Genomic DNA, 16597 nt, shown 5'->3' on the forward strand with positions numbered 1-16597 from the left:
ATTAGAAAAAAAAATACTTCCTGCTTTTATAGTACCTTCTCTCATTAGGCCCACCTGCATACTGTGCTTCATAAATCTAAGATCCTCTCACAACTATACCATTATTTTAGGCACCACTAAAATAATTACCTTTAGGGAATATACGTATTGCTAACAAAACTATGACAAACCATTGATAATGTATCCAGATTTCAGAGATAAAACAATGCATCTTAGCTGATAAAGAAACAAAAATATAAAAAACATGGGACACAGTAAAAATGACAACTATCCCTTCATTTTATCTTTTCATAAGCAAATAGTGCTCAAAAATGTGAATAGCCAGACACGGTGGGTCACACATGTAATCCCAGATACACTAGAGACTGAGGCAGAAGATCACTTGAGCCCAGGAGTTTGAGACTAGTTTGAGCAATAGTGAGACCCCACCTCTACAGAAAAATTTAAAGCCAGATGTGATGGCACACACATGTAGTACCAGCTACTGGAGAGGTTGAGTCAGGATGGATGGCTTGAGCCCAAGAATTGGAGGATGCAGTGAGATATCATCATACCACTGGATTACAACCTGAGTGATGGAGTGGGATACTGTCTCTTACAAAAAAGTGGGCCAGGTGCAGTGGCTTACACCTGTCATCCTAGCACTTTGGGAGGCTGAGGCAGGAGGATCACTTGAGCCCAGGAGTTTGAGACCAGCCTGGGCAACGTAGACCCCATCTCTACAAAATTAAATTAGCTGGGTATGGTGGCATATACCTGTAGTCCCAGCTACTTGGGAGGCTGAAGTAGAAGGATCACTTGAGCCCAGGAGATTGTGGTGGCAGTGCGTGGTGATTGTGCCCCTACACTCCAGCCTGGGCAACAGAGTGAGACCTTGTCTCAAAGAATTAAAAGAAAAAAAGAGGCTACTGTGGGTACACTGCCTGTGGGGTAGTCCTGCTCCACAAGGAACAGTTAAGAAGTACAAGAAGTGTTTTATATAGCATTTTTTTGTATTTACATTTACTCACCATATGGCTTCAAAAATCATAAACATGCTCAACTAAAATTATAGATCACCATTGTCCTCAATGACAAGTTTTGTATGGTGTACCTTACCTGTAATTCTATTTCCTATGGGAGGATTTAAGAGATGATCTTAGGAACACTGCTTAAAGGGATTTACTTAAGTGCCAACCTTGTGAACGATTTTACCTCAAATTGTTCAGTGGTAAGAAAGGTAATTAAGCATTTAATTTTGCCTTTTACTAGGCTAATTTTTTTTAAACATGAGTTTTTACTTACCAGAATTTACCTGATAAAAACTACTCTTTGCCAAGATTGTAGCAGGACTTCTGAAAAGACAACTAGCTTTGTTGCTTTTCAATAAGATCAGTTTGTCTGCATAGGTCATAAGTAGGTAAGTAGGGCACTCGTGGTGAAGGATTTGTTGTTTTGGAAAGCCAACTATATAGCTGACTGCATAGAGGGAAATCCAAAATCCAGATGATGTGGCATGAATCAAAGGGATGAGAAACACTGGCATTTTCTTTGCAAGTTCGTTTTACAAAGAGCACATAAAACTAAAATTTTATGAATTATGACTTAACCTGATAGTTCAATAGCAGACTCAAGAAAAGCACAGATGTGATTCTAACAAAAGACTACTCACATATGAACAGGTTTAATATAATATGGAATGCAAAAGATTGGAACCATTAAAGTATTTAATTCATACTTCAACTTTAAAAAATAATTAAGATAAATTAAACAGGATAATGACCAAAGTAGTACCATTATAATCATATTAAAAAGTAAAGCTTCCATCAACATTTTACGAATTTGGCAAATCCAGTAAAACACATTTTTAAGTATTGTATTTCATTCAATTTTGTGATAGTTCATTTTTGAAAAAACTTACTCAGAAGAGAGGCTTCAGATACCCATAAAAAGAAAAACGGGGTAGAAATACGTATGCTGGGTTTGCTAATTCACTGTTTAAAAAGTATCTTAGATGTCCCACTATAATTGCTCTTAGGTGTTTTTAGCAAATGAATAATTACAATTCACAGACAAGTGGCACTTTTTATCTACATAGATTTATATAAACTTTTAGTAAAATGTTTAAATTTTTTACTTTTAATCTTGTCAAATAATTTTCATTTCTTCTACTTTAAAAGGTTGGCCAGGTTGTTTGCCTGTATTGGGATCAACGAATGTTGGACTACACTATGTTTAGTTACAATAACTAATTTATCCAGTCTGACTTAATATGTGGGAAACAATACACCCCTAAGTGTATTGAGATGTTTCGTTGAAACAAAAATATTTAATTTTATGCATGTGATAAGAAACAGCCTTACTCAATATATACTTTTTTTTATGAGCAACACACATAGCAGACATATAACTCCTTATTACCCATATTCTTGACTACCAAGAAATGAAGCCAAACTTTTAGAAAAATACAATGCAAGAAAATTCAAGTTAAAAATATATTCCTTTGGTTAAAAATCATCCCCTTTATAATATTCATTTGTAATTTAAATTCACAGCATGTCCCACCAGCTCAAAGTAATCTTCTAAATGTCATTACACTTGTAGTATTACAATGTTTTTTCAGTCCAGTATTTATGGAGGTCACTCGGCTGCAGCAACAAAACATTTCAACTCTACGAAGAGTGTAGCCTTGTGGCACTAGCTCCTTTGACAATTTTCTTATAAGATGTTTACTTGAGAAACCTCCGACACATGTAGTTTTCTTCAGATACAGTATATCCAAACTTTTTATAGAAACCAACATTTTGTGGTAGACATTCAAGGGTAATCTTGTAACAGTTCAGTTTCTTGCTGAGCAAAGTAAGGGTTGATAATAACCTGAAATTTAAAAATGGGGAGGGTGAGGAGATAGCATTTGTTAATAAAAATTGATTTTAGTAACTAACTATGAATTAATGTTATAAAACTTCGGTTTTCTTAGAAATAGGCTTTTATTATGGCTTTTCCCATTGCATTCATGTAAGTTGATAAGCATTTAAATCACCAAAGCATTAGAGTCAAATATATCTAGTAATCTCCATCTCACTAATAAATAGGACAAATACTAAAATCCCCCTAAACCCTCTTTAAAAATGAAACTTAAGGCCAGGTGTGCTGATTCGTATCTGTAATCCTAGCTGAGGCCCAGGTGGGTTGATCACCTGAGGTTGGGAGTTCAAGACCAACCTGACCAACATGGAGAAACCCCGGCTTTACTAAAAATATAAAAAAATTAGCCGGGTGTGGTGATGCATGCCTGTAATCCCAACTACTGAGGCTGAGGCAGGAGAATCACTTGAACCCGGGAGGCAGAAGTTGCGGTGACCCAAGATCACGTCATTGCACTCCAGCCTGGGCAACAAGAGCGAAACTCTGTCTCAAAAAAATAGAGGCCAAAATTATTTTGTTAAAGTTATTTAATCTATTTAAACAACTTAGGAGCAGTCAACATTCCCACATAAAATGAGTGCATTTTTAAAGCTACTTTAATATTTATGAAGGTTTGTATCAACTTAACTCAAGATTGGTCTAATTAATGTGAACTGGAAACAAGTCTACATCTATACAAACTCTTTGTGAATCCAACCCCAGTATTAAAGCATGGATCTAAATGCCTTGGAGCATAAAAACTATAAAGATCTACAAACTTGGCCAGGCGAGGTGGTTCATGCCTGTAATCCCAGCATTTTGGGAGGCCTACGCGGGCGGATCATGAGGTCTGGAGTTCGAGATCGGCCTGACCAACATGGTGAAACCCGTCTTTAATAAAAAGACAACAATTAGCCAGGTGTGGTGGCGTGTGCCCGTAGTCCCAGTGGCTCAGGAGGCTGAGGCAGGAGAATCGCCTGAACCTGGGAGGCATAGGTTGCAGTGAGCCAAGATCAGGCCACTGCACTCCAGCCTGGGCGACAGAGTGAGACTCCATCTCACAACAAACTAACAAAAAACAGACCCTGTTTCAAAAACTGAAAAGTATAAATTATAATAAGATGCAAGTTCTTATAAAATAGACAATCTGTCACTTACTTTAAATGATTTAGATAAACATAAAGGAGATTATACAGTGAAGGCTGTTTCAGTATGTATGTCTACAACTTATGAGAATGACAGATCATAGAATATTCTGTAATAGTTGTACATTTCCTTTGTTATTAAATACGCCAGAGAAGCTGGGGCAAATCTGATTAGCCCAAAAGTTTGTCTCCTACTATATGAGAGTATTACTATAAAAGTTAATAATTTAAAGATGTTACTGTCTGTAAACAAGTATACTTCCGATTTTCAAACTTTAAGGCAAAATATGTATAAGACTTTATTTCTTCATGAAATTGAGTCTAAACTATTGGAGTGAGAATGAGTTCAAAATTAATGAAGCCAAAAAGAACTTCAAACAAATATCTTCATAAGAAACTAAACTGGAACAAAATTTATCCAGGATTACCTTGTTTCTGCCTACTTACAATTTGCCAAGCTGCTTTCCTCTGCATTCATCACTAACGACAACATCTTCTACTCTTCCTCTCTGAAAATATTTACATTGTTTAAAGGAGTAAGCATTTACTTTTGTTTTCAGCTAAAACGAGTTGGTAAGAATTTACTGATAATAAGAAGTATATTTTGTAAACTTAAACTTCACAGAAACCAAAATGCAAAAAATATTATACGGTGAAGCCTGTTTCAGTATTTATTTCTATGACTTACGAGAATGAGAGATCACAGAATATTCTGTAATACTTGAATATTTCCTTTGTTTTAAAATATGACAGAGAGGTTGGGGCAAATCTGATTAGCCCAAAAGTTTGTTTCCTACTAGTATAAGAGTACTACTATTAAAAGTTAATAATTTAAAGATGTTAAAGATGTTTTTACTTATTAGAGGAAATAGTATGAGTCAACTTGTGGGCTAAACTTGTTCTGGCTATGTCCCTAACCTTTCCACCCCATTGTCTTTAAACAAGTATCAGAATCAACATCACTAAAATGTTGCCTTTTCATGAATATATCCATCATTCTACTCCTTGCTTAGCAAATTATTTTAGATAGCCAAATAAAATTAATGTCTAGTACAGAAACCCCACCAAAATTCTTAAGTGTCACAGAACACATCCCAAGTGTTCCTACCTTATTGTCACTGAATTACTAAAGTTTTCTCTCTCTATTATTTTATGAGTTATTGAGGGCTGAAAGGGCATTACATGCACTAGATATATTAGGACAGAATAATAGTCTGAATACCATTTGGAAACAGAAATTTGTGCTAATGTGTATTCAAAGTATTGTTTTCTTAAAAGAGTAACATTAGAGGTTTTGTGCATTACTGCTAAATAGTTTGGTTTCTCTATGGCTATATCAAATTGATTCACCTTACATAATAATTTTAGCATACAATTCATACTGTTAATACATTTTCTTTCTTAAAGCACCCAGAACACACTGGGAAAGATATTTCTAAGAAGTACTGAAAAGCAGTGAGAAAACAGATTTGTCTAATGGAAACTCAAAGCCAGTTGTGCTAGAAAACACTTGTTCATTTTACTTATAAGCATTACTGTGAGCACGTACCTTAGCACAGGAATGGATGAATTTATGTTCTATTATCAGAGTTGCTGTAGCAACAATCTGTCCTAGAGTCACATCTTCTACAACTGTAACATAATAATCCCCAGATTTTTTCATATGCTCAAAAGATTCTGTGGAAATTGGACAACAAAGTGTTACACAGTAGACATTCAACTTTATGGGGAGCCAGAAAAATATTAGGATTAGCTGACTTAATTACTAAATATTTAAAGCTATTTTACCATAGGAATTTACCTTCCATTTCTAAAGAAAATATTACCAAGTAGTTGAAATATCAGCAAATAGTATCAATTGGAATATAGCCTATATACATTCAAAATATCTGCTAGCAAAATAAAGACTAATATAGCTGTTTTTAAGATAAGAGCACTTAAAATACAAGTAAATGGCTGATGTTGCCACTTCCATGACTGACTAATGAAAACTTCAATTTCTTCATTTGCTTACTTTAGATTTCTTTAAACTTTATACTCAATAGATATTCAAATATAACAAAATTCTGCCCGTTTTAAGAAGACCATGTTTACATGGCTCAATTCTAGAATTTTTGTCTTTGGTTTCAAAATATTTTTACAAAACAGCTTTCAATTTTCCCTTTGTGATGGAAAGTGTTTTGTGATAACATGACTTGCTCTTGTTTGCTTTGAGAGCACCTTGCAAAGGAGGTAAAACATAATCTGTTTCCAAGTAACTTTTCCAAGTCGCATAGCAAATAGGTGCAAAGATACTTCTCAATGGATTTTCAGTACTATTGCTGAAATAACATGGTTTCCTATCTAATTGATGTGCACGCAAAGAGAAATTCAGGAATAAAAACTGAGGCTAATAGTCTTTCATTGTTAATTTCTATAGTCTCATTCCAGATACAGATCTAAAATGGGAAAAAGAGATAAATTCAATGAATGAAAATAAATAATGAGAATCAGAGAATAATGGCCCTCATTCTCAGGAGGGTCAAATAGAGTTCAATACAAAATTACCTATTATAAGGAAATGAATTATAATTCATCAGCTATTAAATATTACTAAATATTTAGTAATGATGAATTAATAATACTTCATTACCATTATAATGGGGAAAAGCAGTGTCAGTTAAAACAGGAGAAAGCAGTGGTAGAGCACTGGACAGAATTAAGGTTTTATTCCTCTTCATAGCAGTAACTACCTGTGATCTTGGGTAAGTCTTTGGATCTCTAGTCTAGACTCCCATTTTCTCATATGTCTAAAAGAGGAGGGTTAGATTAACTCTTAAGATACCTGCTAACCTTAAACTTCAATACAAATCTCAAAATAAATTTAAAATGTATGCTCTTACATTTTTGATTCAGTAATAAAATTTCTGTAAATAACCAAAATAAGGGAAATACTACCAAAAAAACTCTAGAGCAACCACCTAGGTCCTATTCTACAGGAATTATCTAATAAAGTAGTCAGATATTTTGCAAAACAAAGTTACTGGTACATTTGGAATTCTAGAATGACTCAGCCACATTAAACATTTAAATAAGAAAATAGCTAATTTGTTCTTTGAATCATTTCCAGCTATTTGAACAAAAACAGAAGTGGGCACTGAATAGCTCTAAACAAAAATGAAATCAGGTTTCCCTTTATTTCAGGAAAAAAAGGCTATAGTACTTACTCATAAATTGTTCAGGGCTGACAACTCCAGTCTCTGTTAGCTGACCCAATACCTTAAAAAAACCTGGTTTTGAAAAACAGATTTCAAATTATGAGAAGAGGAAAAGACAGAGTATGAAAAGAAGCAATATGTTAAGCAAGTGGGCTTATGGGCAATTATTCAGAACTTCCCATAATCATCTTTTAATTATTAAAGTGAACCCTATTTTTCTATAATCACTACATATCACAACAACAAAAATAACAGGTTTTACCAATGCTTTTACCTGCATAAGATGTTTTAAATAGTGCTGACCTGAATATCCAGTATTTATAGACCCAGAACAAATGTTTTTCAATGTTTTATATTTTACATTAAGTTCAATGAAAAGGATGCCAAATTTTCCCAAATATATATTTGGTTTTACTTAAAGGTGCAATATGGCCAAATATGATATTTATAAATTAAAGTATATGTAACATTGTTGAGATTACACTCTTTAGTAATTTCTGGTTAATTTCACTAGTGTTATCTGAAAATGTGAACGCTATACCTGGAATTTTGAAAATCCTTTTTTTTTTTTTTTTTTTTTTTTTTTTTTTTTTTTTTTTTTGAGATGGAGGCTGGAGTCCCAGTGGGGCAATCTTGGCTCACCGAAACATCTGCCACCCAGGTTCAAGTGATTATCCTGCCTTGGCCTCCTGAGTAGCTGGGACTACAGCCTCGTGCCACCAAACCCCTCTAATTTTGGTATTTTTGGTAGAGACGCGGTTTCACCATGTTGGTCAGGCTGGTCTCAAACTACTGACCTCGTGATCTGCCTGCCTCAACCTCCGGAAGTGCTGGAATTACAGGCATGAGCCACTGTGTCCAGCTGAAAATCTTAACTTTGCTACACTCAATAATTAGGCCAAAATTAGGTACTTCAGGCTGTCTAGCAAAGAGAAAATTGTGAAAAATACAAAGCTGACTTTTAATTACCAAAGTTTAAGGAAGTTCACTTGGAGAATTTGGAGGTTAAAAAAAAAAGAAATAAGTGTAGAAAAACCCTTTAACATATCCAAGGAAAATTATTTACACCTTAATTCCCCAACCAGCTTCTTAAGATTCCTCATGTGTCATTATGCATGATAATTTCATTTTTGTTAATGGGAAATCTTGGCTTATTTAGGAAGAAGTGATGTTGCATTTAAGTCATTTTAAATGTTTCATAGTAATATTTGGTCTTAGCCATGAAACATACTCATTGGTATTGAGTATCCGTCACTTTAAAAATTAAGAATTATACAAAAAAAGTACAAAAGTCAAATATTTTTAAAAAAATTATCCACATCATTAATGTTCATAGAGAAAATGGAAGGGCTAACTCTAATTTTACACAAGATTGGTAACTGAGTACATTACCTCGATTTAAATCAGCAGTACAAAGAGGCCTCAAAACCAAGCCTTCTCCAGGATGTGTTGGGGAAATGGCTGGAGAAAATGTAGCTGTATTCTGACTCCAGTCCACTTCTTTGAGTAGACTTGGGTCAAACATTGGAGTTTCATCAGGTTTCATCTTTCTAGTAAGTTCTAAAATAAGAATTTAAATATTAACTCATTTTATTTAATAGAAGGAAAATTATGATTGTTGAGAAAGTTAATATAAATTAATGCAATTAGAAGCATTCCTTTAGCAGATATTTGAGATATTTTACTGCAACCTGTCTTGAATCTAACATTAAATATCACAACTACAGATAAATGGAAAAATGCCTACTATCAGATAGAAAATGGATAAGTGACTAAATTAGTAAGTTTTAAACTATAAAATCTCATTTATTATCAGGTCTTTTTTTTGGAGGGGGACATGGAGTCTTGCTCTGTCACCAGACTGGAGTGCAACCTCCAGTTCCTGGATTCAAGTGATTCTCCTGCCCCAGCCTCCTGAATAGCAGGGATTACAGGCACCTGCTACTATGCCCAGCTAATTTTTTTTTTCAGATGGAGTTTTGCTCTTATTGCCCAGGCTGGAGTGCAATGGCATGATCTCAGCTCACCACAACCTCTGCTTCCTGGGTTCAAGCAATTCTCTTGCCTCAGCCTCCGGAGTAGCTGGGATTACAGGCATGTGCTACCATGCCAGCTAATTTTGTATTTTTGCTACAGACAGGATTTTCTCCATGTTGGTCAGGCTGGTCTTGAACTCCTGACCTCAGGTGATCTGCCTGCCTCAGCCTCCCGAAGTGCTGGGATTACAGGCATGAGCCACTTTGCCTGGCCAATTTTTTGTATTTTTAATAGAGACGGGGTTTCACCATGTTAGCCTGGCTGGTCTCAAACTATTGAACTCCCAACCTCAGGTGATCAGCCCACCTTGGCCTCCCAAAGTGCTGGGATTATAGGCATGAGCCACCGAGCCTGGTATTATCAGGTTTTTTAAAACATGTTTTTTCCTCTGGGTTGGTGCTACTAATGAATAGCTGACTTTTTATGGGCTCTTAAATTTTTTACATTATGTCCTTGGATTTATTATTTTCTTTCTCTCTCTCTTTTTTTTTTTTTTTTTTGAGATGGAGCCTTGCTCTGTCACCCAGGCTGCAGTGCAATGGCACAATCTTAGCTCACTGCAACCTCTGCCTCCCAGGTTCAAGCAATTATCCTGCATCAGCCTTCCAAGTAGCTGGGTCTACGGGCGCCTGCCACCACACCTGGCTAATTTTTGTATTTTTAGTAGACACGGGTTTCACCATCTTGGCCAGAGTGGTCTCGAACTCCTGACCTCATGATCCACCTGCTTCAGCCTTCCAAAGTGCTGGGATTACAGGCATGAGCCACCGTGCCTGGCATGAATTTATTATTTTCAACAGGAAATTGCAAGGGGGGAAAAATGTATATATATAAAAAAAGTAATCTCTTAGTCTTCCTTGCCACTAAAGAAAACTTACTGGGCATGTAGCTTTAAAAAAAAAAAAAAATGAATCATGAACAGAAGATAACTGATGAACAGGCTCAAATTAATTATTTTCTGTATTCTCAGAAATACTTGACCTTGGCTATGATAGATATACACTAAGAGTGTCTGTTGAATTTGGTTTTCATAGCAGGTTTTCTAAAAATCTATCGTGTGGGCTAGGCACGGTGGCTCACTCCTGTAATCCTAACACTTTGGGAGGTGGGTGGATCACCTGAGGTCAGGGGTTCAAGAGTAGCCTGACCAACATGGCGAAACCCTGTCTCTACTAAAAATACAAAATTAGCCAGGTGTGGTGGTGGGCACCTGTAATCCCAACTACTTGGGAGGCTGAGACAGAAGAATCACTTGAACCCAGAAGGTAGAGGTTGCAGTGAGCCAAGATCACACCACTGCACTCCAGCCTGGACAACAAGAGTGAAACTCCATCTCAAAAAATAAAAATGTATAGTGTAAGTTTCTCAGTTGCATCTAAGCAGCATGAAAATAGCCAGTGTTAGCCGGGCACGGTGGCTCAAGCCTGTAATCCCAGCACTTTGGGAGGCCGAGGCGGGTGAATCACGAGGTCAAGAGATCGAGACCATCCTGGTCAACATGATGAAACCCTGTCTCTACTAAAAATACAAAAAATTGGCTGGGCGTGATGGCGCGTGCCTGTAATCCCAGCTACTCAGGAGGCTGAGGCAGGAGAATTGCCTGAACCCGGGAGGCAGAGGTTGCGGTGAGCCGAGATCATGCCATTGCACTCCAGCCTGGGTAACAAGAGCGAAACTCCGTCTCAAAAAAAAAAAAAAAAAAAAAAAAAAAAAAAAAAAAAAGAAAATAGCCAGTGTTTTTCATGCTACTGAAAAGTGATCATGGTATTTCCCCCTCTATTTTGAACATTTAGAAATGATCAGGTTCTCACTAGTTGTGGTGTTTTAAAACTGAGACTAAATAACAGAGAAGTAATGACAGGAAGGATGAAAAACAAATCATATAAAGCATAAAATGGGTCAGGGGCCTTCTGTGGAGCACCGAGTTGCTAAAAGAAACAGATGATTCCCAACAATTACAAGTTGAGTATTCCTTATCCAAAATGCTTGGGACCAGAAATGTTTCAGATTTTGGATTTTTTTTTCCAGATTTGGGGATATTTGCATATATATAATGAGATATCTTGGGGATGGGACCCAAGTCTAAACAAAATTCATTTGTGTTTCATATACACCTTATACACATAGCACAAATATTTTACACAATGTCTTAAATAATTTTGTGCATGGAAAAGTTTTTGTACATAAATCAGGTGTGGAATTTTCCACTTGTGGCATTATGTTGGCCCTCAATAAAGTTTCAAATTTTTGAGCATTTTGGATTTTTTGATTACAGATTAAAAAAAAAAAAAAAAGCGGCCTCCAACTTACTTCTATAACCAAAGAAACTAATTCTCTCTCTCTCTCTCTCTCTCTCTCTCTCTCTCTCTCTCTATATATATATATATATATATATATATATTTTTTTTTTTTTTTTTAACATTTTATTTATTTTTTTGAGATGGAGTTTTGCTCTTGTTGCCCAGGCTGGAGTGCAATGGCACTATCTCAGCTCATCGAAACCTCTTCTTCCCAGGTTCAAGTGATTCTCCTGCCTCAGGCTTCTGAGTAGCTGGGATTACAGGCATGGTTTTGTATTTTTAGTACAGACTGGGTTTCTCCACGTTGGTCAGGCTGGTCTTGAACTCCTGACCTCAGGTGATCTGCCCTCTTTGGCCTCCTAAAGTGCTGGGATTACAGGTATGAGCCACCAACTCCCTCTGCCGCCCCTGGCCAAGAAACTGTATTCTAATGAGAGAACAATTTGCCCAATAACGGAACTCCCAATTGTTCCTTATTTCATAAGTCACAATATGCTTTAGGGCATATATTCTTAACTTTTCCTTAAACATGGATACTAAGTTTCTGCTTGGGTAATCCTATGTAACTATATAAATAATGCTGCAATGTAGTTAGTTATGGGAAGATAATGTGATGTGATATAACAATAGAAGTTAATACTTGCTCACCACTTCTTATGTGCCAGACTGTTCAAAGAACTTTAATAGTTCGTTTATTTCAACCATCCTACAGGTAGGCATGGTTATTACCTGCATTTCAATAGGTGAGAAAATGTTAAGTAACTTGCCCAAGGTCACAAAATTCCGAGTCAGGATTTAAACCTAGGCATAAAAGGAGCATGAGCTTTGGAATCAAACTTGGTGTTCAAATGTCAACTGTATAATTACTAAGGTAATTAAGTTCTTAAGTTCTAGTTTCCTTATTTGTAAAGTGGAGATGAATTACTGGAAGATGAAATGCATTACTGTATGCAAGCAAGCACTTAGCAGTGCGTGGCATATTGTTAAATACACAATAAGATACATGCTAGTTAGCAATAAATTTAAAATTCAAGTTTATAAATTCTTGTTCATTTTTTTCACCTTTAATTCATGAATCAGGCACTGTTCTGGGTACAGGGACTAAAAAAAAAATGACAGGCACTTATGTTTATGTTAAACCAAAAGTTAGCATTCTTGGACAGAAAAAAATAACGTAATTTATAATGTAGACTGCTAAGAGGTCCCCCCCAACACACACAAAAGGATTCAGATCAAATTATGCTGCACACACTCTACCTAGTTCTAACAATATTAAGGAAAATGTAGAAATTGTCATGATCAAACAAAAGCTTCAAATTTAACAAGTTTAATATCCATTCAAAATAAGATTTTTGTTTTATTCTGTTTTGAGACAGGGTCTCACTCTGTTGCCTACGCTGGAATGTAGTGGTGCAATTCATAGCTCACTGCAGCCTTGAACTCCTGGGCTCAAGTGATTCTCCCACCTCAGCTTCCCAAGTAGCTGGGACTACAGGTTCATTCCACCACACCTGGCTAATTTTTGCATTTATAGTAGAGATGGGGTTTTTGCAGTGTTGCACTTGAACTCCTGACCTCAAGTGATCCTCCCTCTTCAGCCTCCCAAAGTTCTGGAATTACAAGCGTGAGCCAGCACGCCCAGCCAAAACATGTTTTTAATAGATGAATTTGAGTCGACATGTTTTACTGTCTGTCCCTGGTAATTGGACCCTTGAGGTTTTTGTGTGTAATCTCATCTGAAAGGTAGGTAGCAACATTGTTTTTCACGTATGTAGATAAACAGGCTAAGTATTTATGAATAAAGTGAAATGTATGTGTACAGTATTAAAAATGTAAATTCCTTGGGGCAGCACACTATTGAAACATTTTGGTCATGCTATTAAACATATAGTTGTAAGTACAAAGTTTAAAGAAAACTCAAAGAGAATTTAAGTCAACATTAACATTTAACTAGATTCGTTTTTCCTATAAAGTTGTCTGCGTTTACAATAAAAATATAGTCTAGAAAACATGAAAAGTAGGGTTAATAATTTTCATGAGGATAGAAGTATACAGGAAAACAACTAGGATTATGGAACCCTTAACTAATGAATTTTAACCAGGAAGTACTAATATTTTCCTGTACTTTAATGAGATGGTCCTGTTACATATGCCTGATCATAAAAATACGTAACATTAGCTAACACTTATTGAAAACTTTCTATGTATTAACTCTTAAAAATACAATGAACAATGTATCATTATCATCCCAACTTGACAGATAAGGAAGAAAGAACAGTAACTTGCTCAAGGTCACAGTGCCAACAAGGGACAGAGTGAGGATTCAAAATGAGGCAATAGGGCTGGCTTCAGAAGCCCCTGACCTGTGCTGTTACACAGGACACTGCACTTAGTTTAATACCCTGCTGCCACTGTTTTGATATTCTTAATTTTTTGACAAAGAATCTACATTTTAATTTGGATTATCACAAATTACGTAGCCAGTCCTGCTAGGTAGTATGACTTCAGACTCTGCTTTTAACCATTATTACACCGAAGATGTACTATAGTAGATAAATTCTCTACCTTATTGTTGTACAAGAGTTATAAATTAAGTCATAAGCAGCACTTAGACACATTAAACAAAGCATTCCAGATTGAAATAAGATTCTGTTAACCAAAAAATCAGAAATAAACATCAAAATTGTTTTTATGAGCTACTTTACAAAACAGCCATACTGAAGGCCCACTTTATCCTCAAACGGTAAAATTCTCCTGGTACCCAACTAATATACTGGGCAAGGTAAAGCAAAATATGACTTGATACTCAGATACAAAGGGTTTTAGAACATAATTAAATAGGTAATTTTATATAAATAAACTTTTAGCATCTTCAGGTACCCCAGATACTGCAAAACTAGGAAATTTCTGCAAATAAAATTGCACAATTGCTTGAAGCTGAAATCTCATCATATCATTAGGGTCTTCAAAGTTTCTAGATTAACTTTAAAAATAAAAAAAGTAAACACTAACCCTCCTTAATTATTCCTCAGATCCTTTTCTGATTAACTGCTAAATTAGCACACATATAGAAGACACGCTTATGCCTAACCCTAGCCCAATAATGCCTAATGAATGAATAACTAATAAGACTTACCAGTAGGTCACATTTCAAAAAATCCAGGACAAAAAAAAAAATTCCCAAACTGCCACAAGTAACATCACAAAAAACATACACCAAGTTCATTTTTACTAGTCATCATATCAATTGAATATTTTTTCACTAAATTAAATATTTTTTAAACAAAATTTCAACAATTTGGCTTCCGAGCCTCAGACTGGAATATGAGCGGGGAGAGAGGCTGCTGCTAGAAGCAAGCAACTGAGAGCAACAAGTAATAGACACCGGAGATGAAGATTTTAAAAGTCGATCTACAAATTTTAAAAACATAATCTAAGGCCAAATCTAAACCTGTATATAAAACAAACCAAATCTAAACCTGTATATTTCTCAATTTCTGGGGCATCCTCTAAGTACAGATGAATGGGGAAGGGGTGGACTTCGGATTCCTTTACATACATTTTATAATCATTTCGATAACAAGAATCCATTCTGAATCTATTTTGTTAATGACTTTTAACACACCTGGCTATATGTATTAAATTCTGTAACTGCATGAATTTTCAGAAGTATTTTCTGATAGTTTATTTGACCTTTACAATCTAGGCGTTATTTCCAGTCTACCGCTAAGGAAGCTGGAACACCTGGAACTCCCCAGACTTGCCCTTCTAGGTAACACAATTAAGTAACTTGGGGCTAGAATCCTCTGGTTTTCGCATCTTGAGCTCTACTACGATCCTCAACAGACCCCAATCTTTACATCATCATACCATACAGCTAGCTCTTTCTCACCTATTCGGCAAATCCTGTCTAAATAAATTTCTTGAGATCCATTCTGGGATTCGCTCATGAGGGATTATCCTAACAAAACGAATCCTATAATCGCCCGTTCAATTTTGTATGAAAATTTTAAATGAGTTTGGCTTACATAAACATCAGCTCCTACAACAGAAATCACAGTACAGTACTCGGTGTTTCTAGGGGTAGGAGCCTAGGGGGAAAAAAAAGAGACAAAGGATTTCTCTCAGTAGCCTGGGGAAAGCGCTGACCTAGACGGTGCGGAGGTGGTTTTCGGAGCAGCTGCCTATCTCAGTGGCTCCCGACAACCGTCGGATGCGCACTGAAATGGAAAGGGGGAAGGGGAGAAGGGGCCTGGGGTGTTCGTCCTCATTCAAAACCAATGGCTGCAGAGAGGGCGACCAACTGTCCCATTTCCCACGCCAAAGCCTGGGGAGCGAAGTTCCGACCCCAATCCCTGTTCCAGCCCTGCCAGGCCAAGACCCGCGCATGACCGGACCGCTGGCCATCATCCTTAACCTCTGCTCCAGGTGCGCGTGCGTTCAACTTCCTGGGAACTGCGCGCCACACCATGTGCGCCCAGCTGGCGAGGATCACCAGCACCCCCAGCACCCCCAGGGGCCTCACCGGGGCACCAGACACACCTGTTAGATAAACCTGAAGGCAGGCCCGTCCCGGCCCTCGTGACACACGGTCCAGCTCTCGCCACCAGGCCAGGTCCCTCCTCACCCGTAGAGGCCCCGCAGTCCGCGCTCCTAACCGGGCGCGTCGGACTCTCCCCCACCAGGGTGCACAGCACCAGATCCGGATCCGGCTTCAGCGCCAGCCCCACCTCCTTCTCCACCGCCCGCTCCACAGTCGGGAACCGCGGCCCAGACGTGGCAGCGCCAACGCCTCCACCCCGCCTCTGCCCCCTCACGCAGGCGCCACCCGACCAGGCCGGGCGAGCGAGGGGAGGGGCCCGGGAAGCGGAGGCGGGACCAGGCGGGCGAGGGGCGGGGTCCGAGGCGCAGGGGCGGGACCAGGCGGGCGAGGGGCGGGGTCCGAGGCGCAGGGGCGGGACCAGGAGGACGAGGGGCGGGGTCCGAGGCGCAGGGGCGGGACCAGGAGGGCGAGGGGCGGGGCCTGAGGCTC

The 16597-nt window shown here is 37.7% G+C and overlaps 2 protein-coding genes across 4 annotated transcripts in view; one reads left to right on the plus strand and one right to left on the minus strand.

Moving 5' to 3' along the window:
* STYX (serine/threonine/tyrosine interacting protein) overlaps positions 1-15663 on the plus strand; it is a 49995-nt gene extending 34332 nt beyond the window's left edge. The window contains exon 11 of the mRNA XM_032251080.1: positions 15272-15663. Coding sequence (XP_032106971.1) covers positions 15272-15354 — 83 coding nt within the window. The 3' untranslated portion in view covers positions 15355-15663. The remainder of the gene's footprint in view (positions 1-15271) is intronic.
* Positions 1640-16408, minus strand: GNPNAT1 (glucosamine-phosphate N-acetyltransferase 1). 3 transcript variants are annotated; one of them, XM_032251083.1, is made up of 7 exons: positions 16193-16408; positions 12628-12666; positions 8621-8788; positions 7238-7300; positions 5581-5708; positions 4479-4540; positions 1640-2856 (listed from the first exon to the last, which is right to left on the minus strand). In XM_032251083.1, exons 3-7 carry the CDS (start codon positions 8772-8774, stop codon positions 2709-2711), a joined length of 555 nt encoding a protein of 184 aa, XP_032106974.1. In that variant the 5' UTR covers positions 8775-8788; positions 12628-12666; positions 16193-16408; the 3' UTR covers positions 1640-2708. The 3 variants fall into 3 exon arrangements, with proteins under 3 accessions (XP_032106974.1, XP_032106973.1, XP_032106975.1); XM_032251082.1 differs by lacking the exon at positions 12628-12666; XM_032251084.1 differs by lacking the exon at positions 12628-12666 and having other exon boundaries at positions 16108-16381.
* Between the last annotated feature and the right edge of the window lie 189 nt (positions 16409-16597).

This window comes from Sapajus apella, unplaced genomic scaffold (assembly GCF_009761245.1).
Source record: "Sapajus apella isolate SASKATOON/1434 unplaced genomic scaffold, GSC_monkey_1.0 scaffold74, whole genome shotgun sequence".
NCBI classification, from domain to species: Eukaryota; Metazoa; Chordata; class Mammalia; order Primates; family Cebidae; genus Sapajus; species Sapajus apella.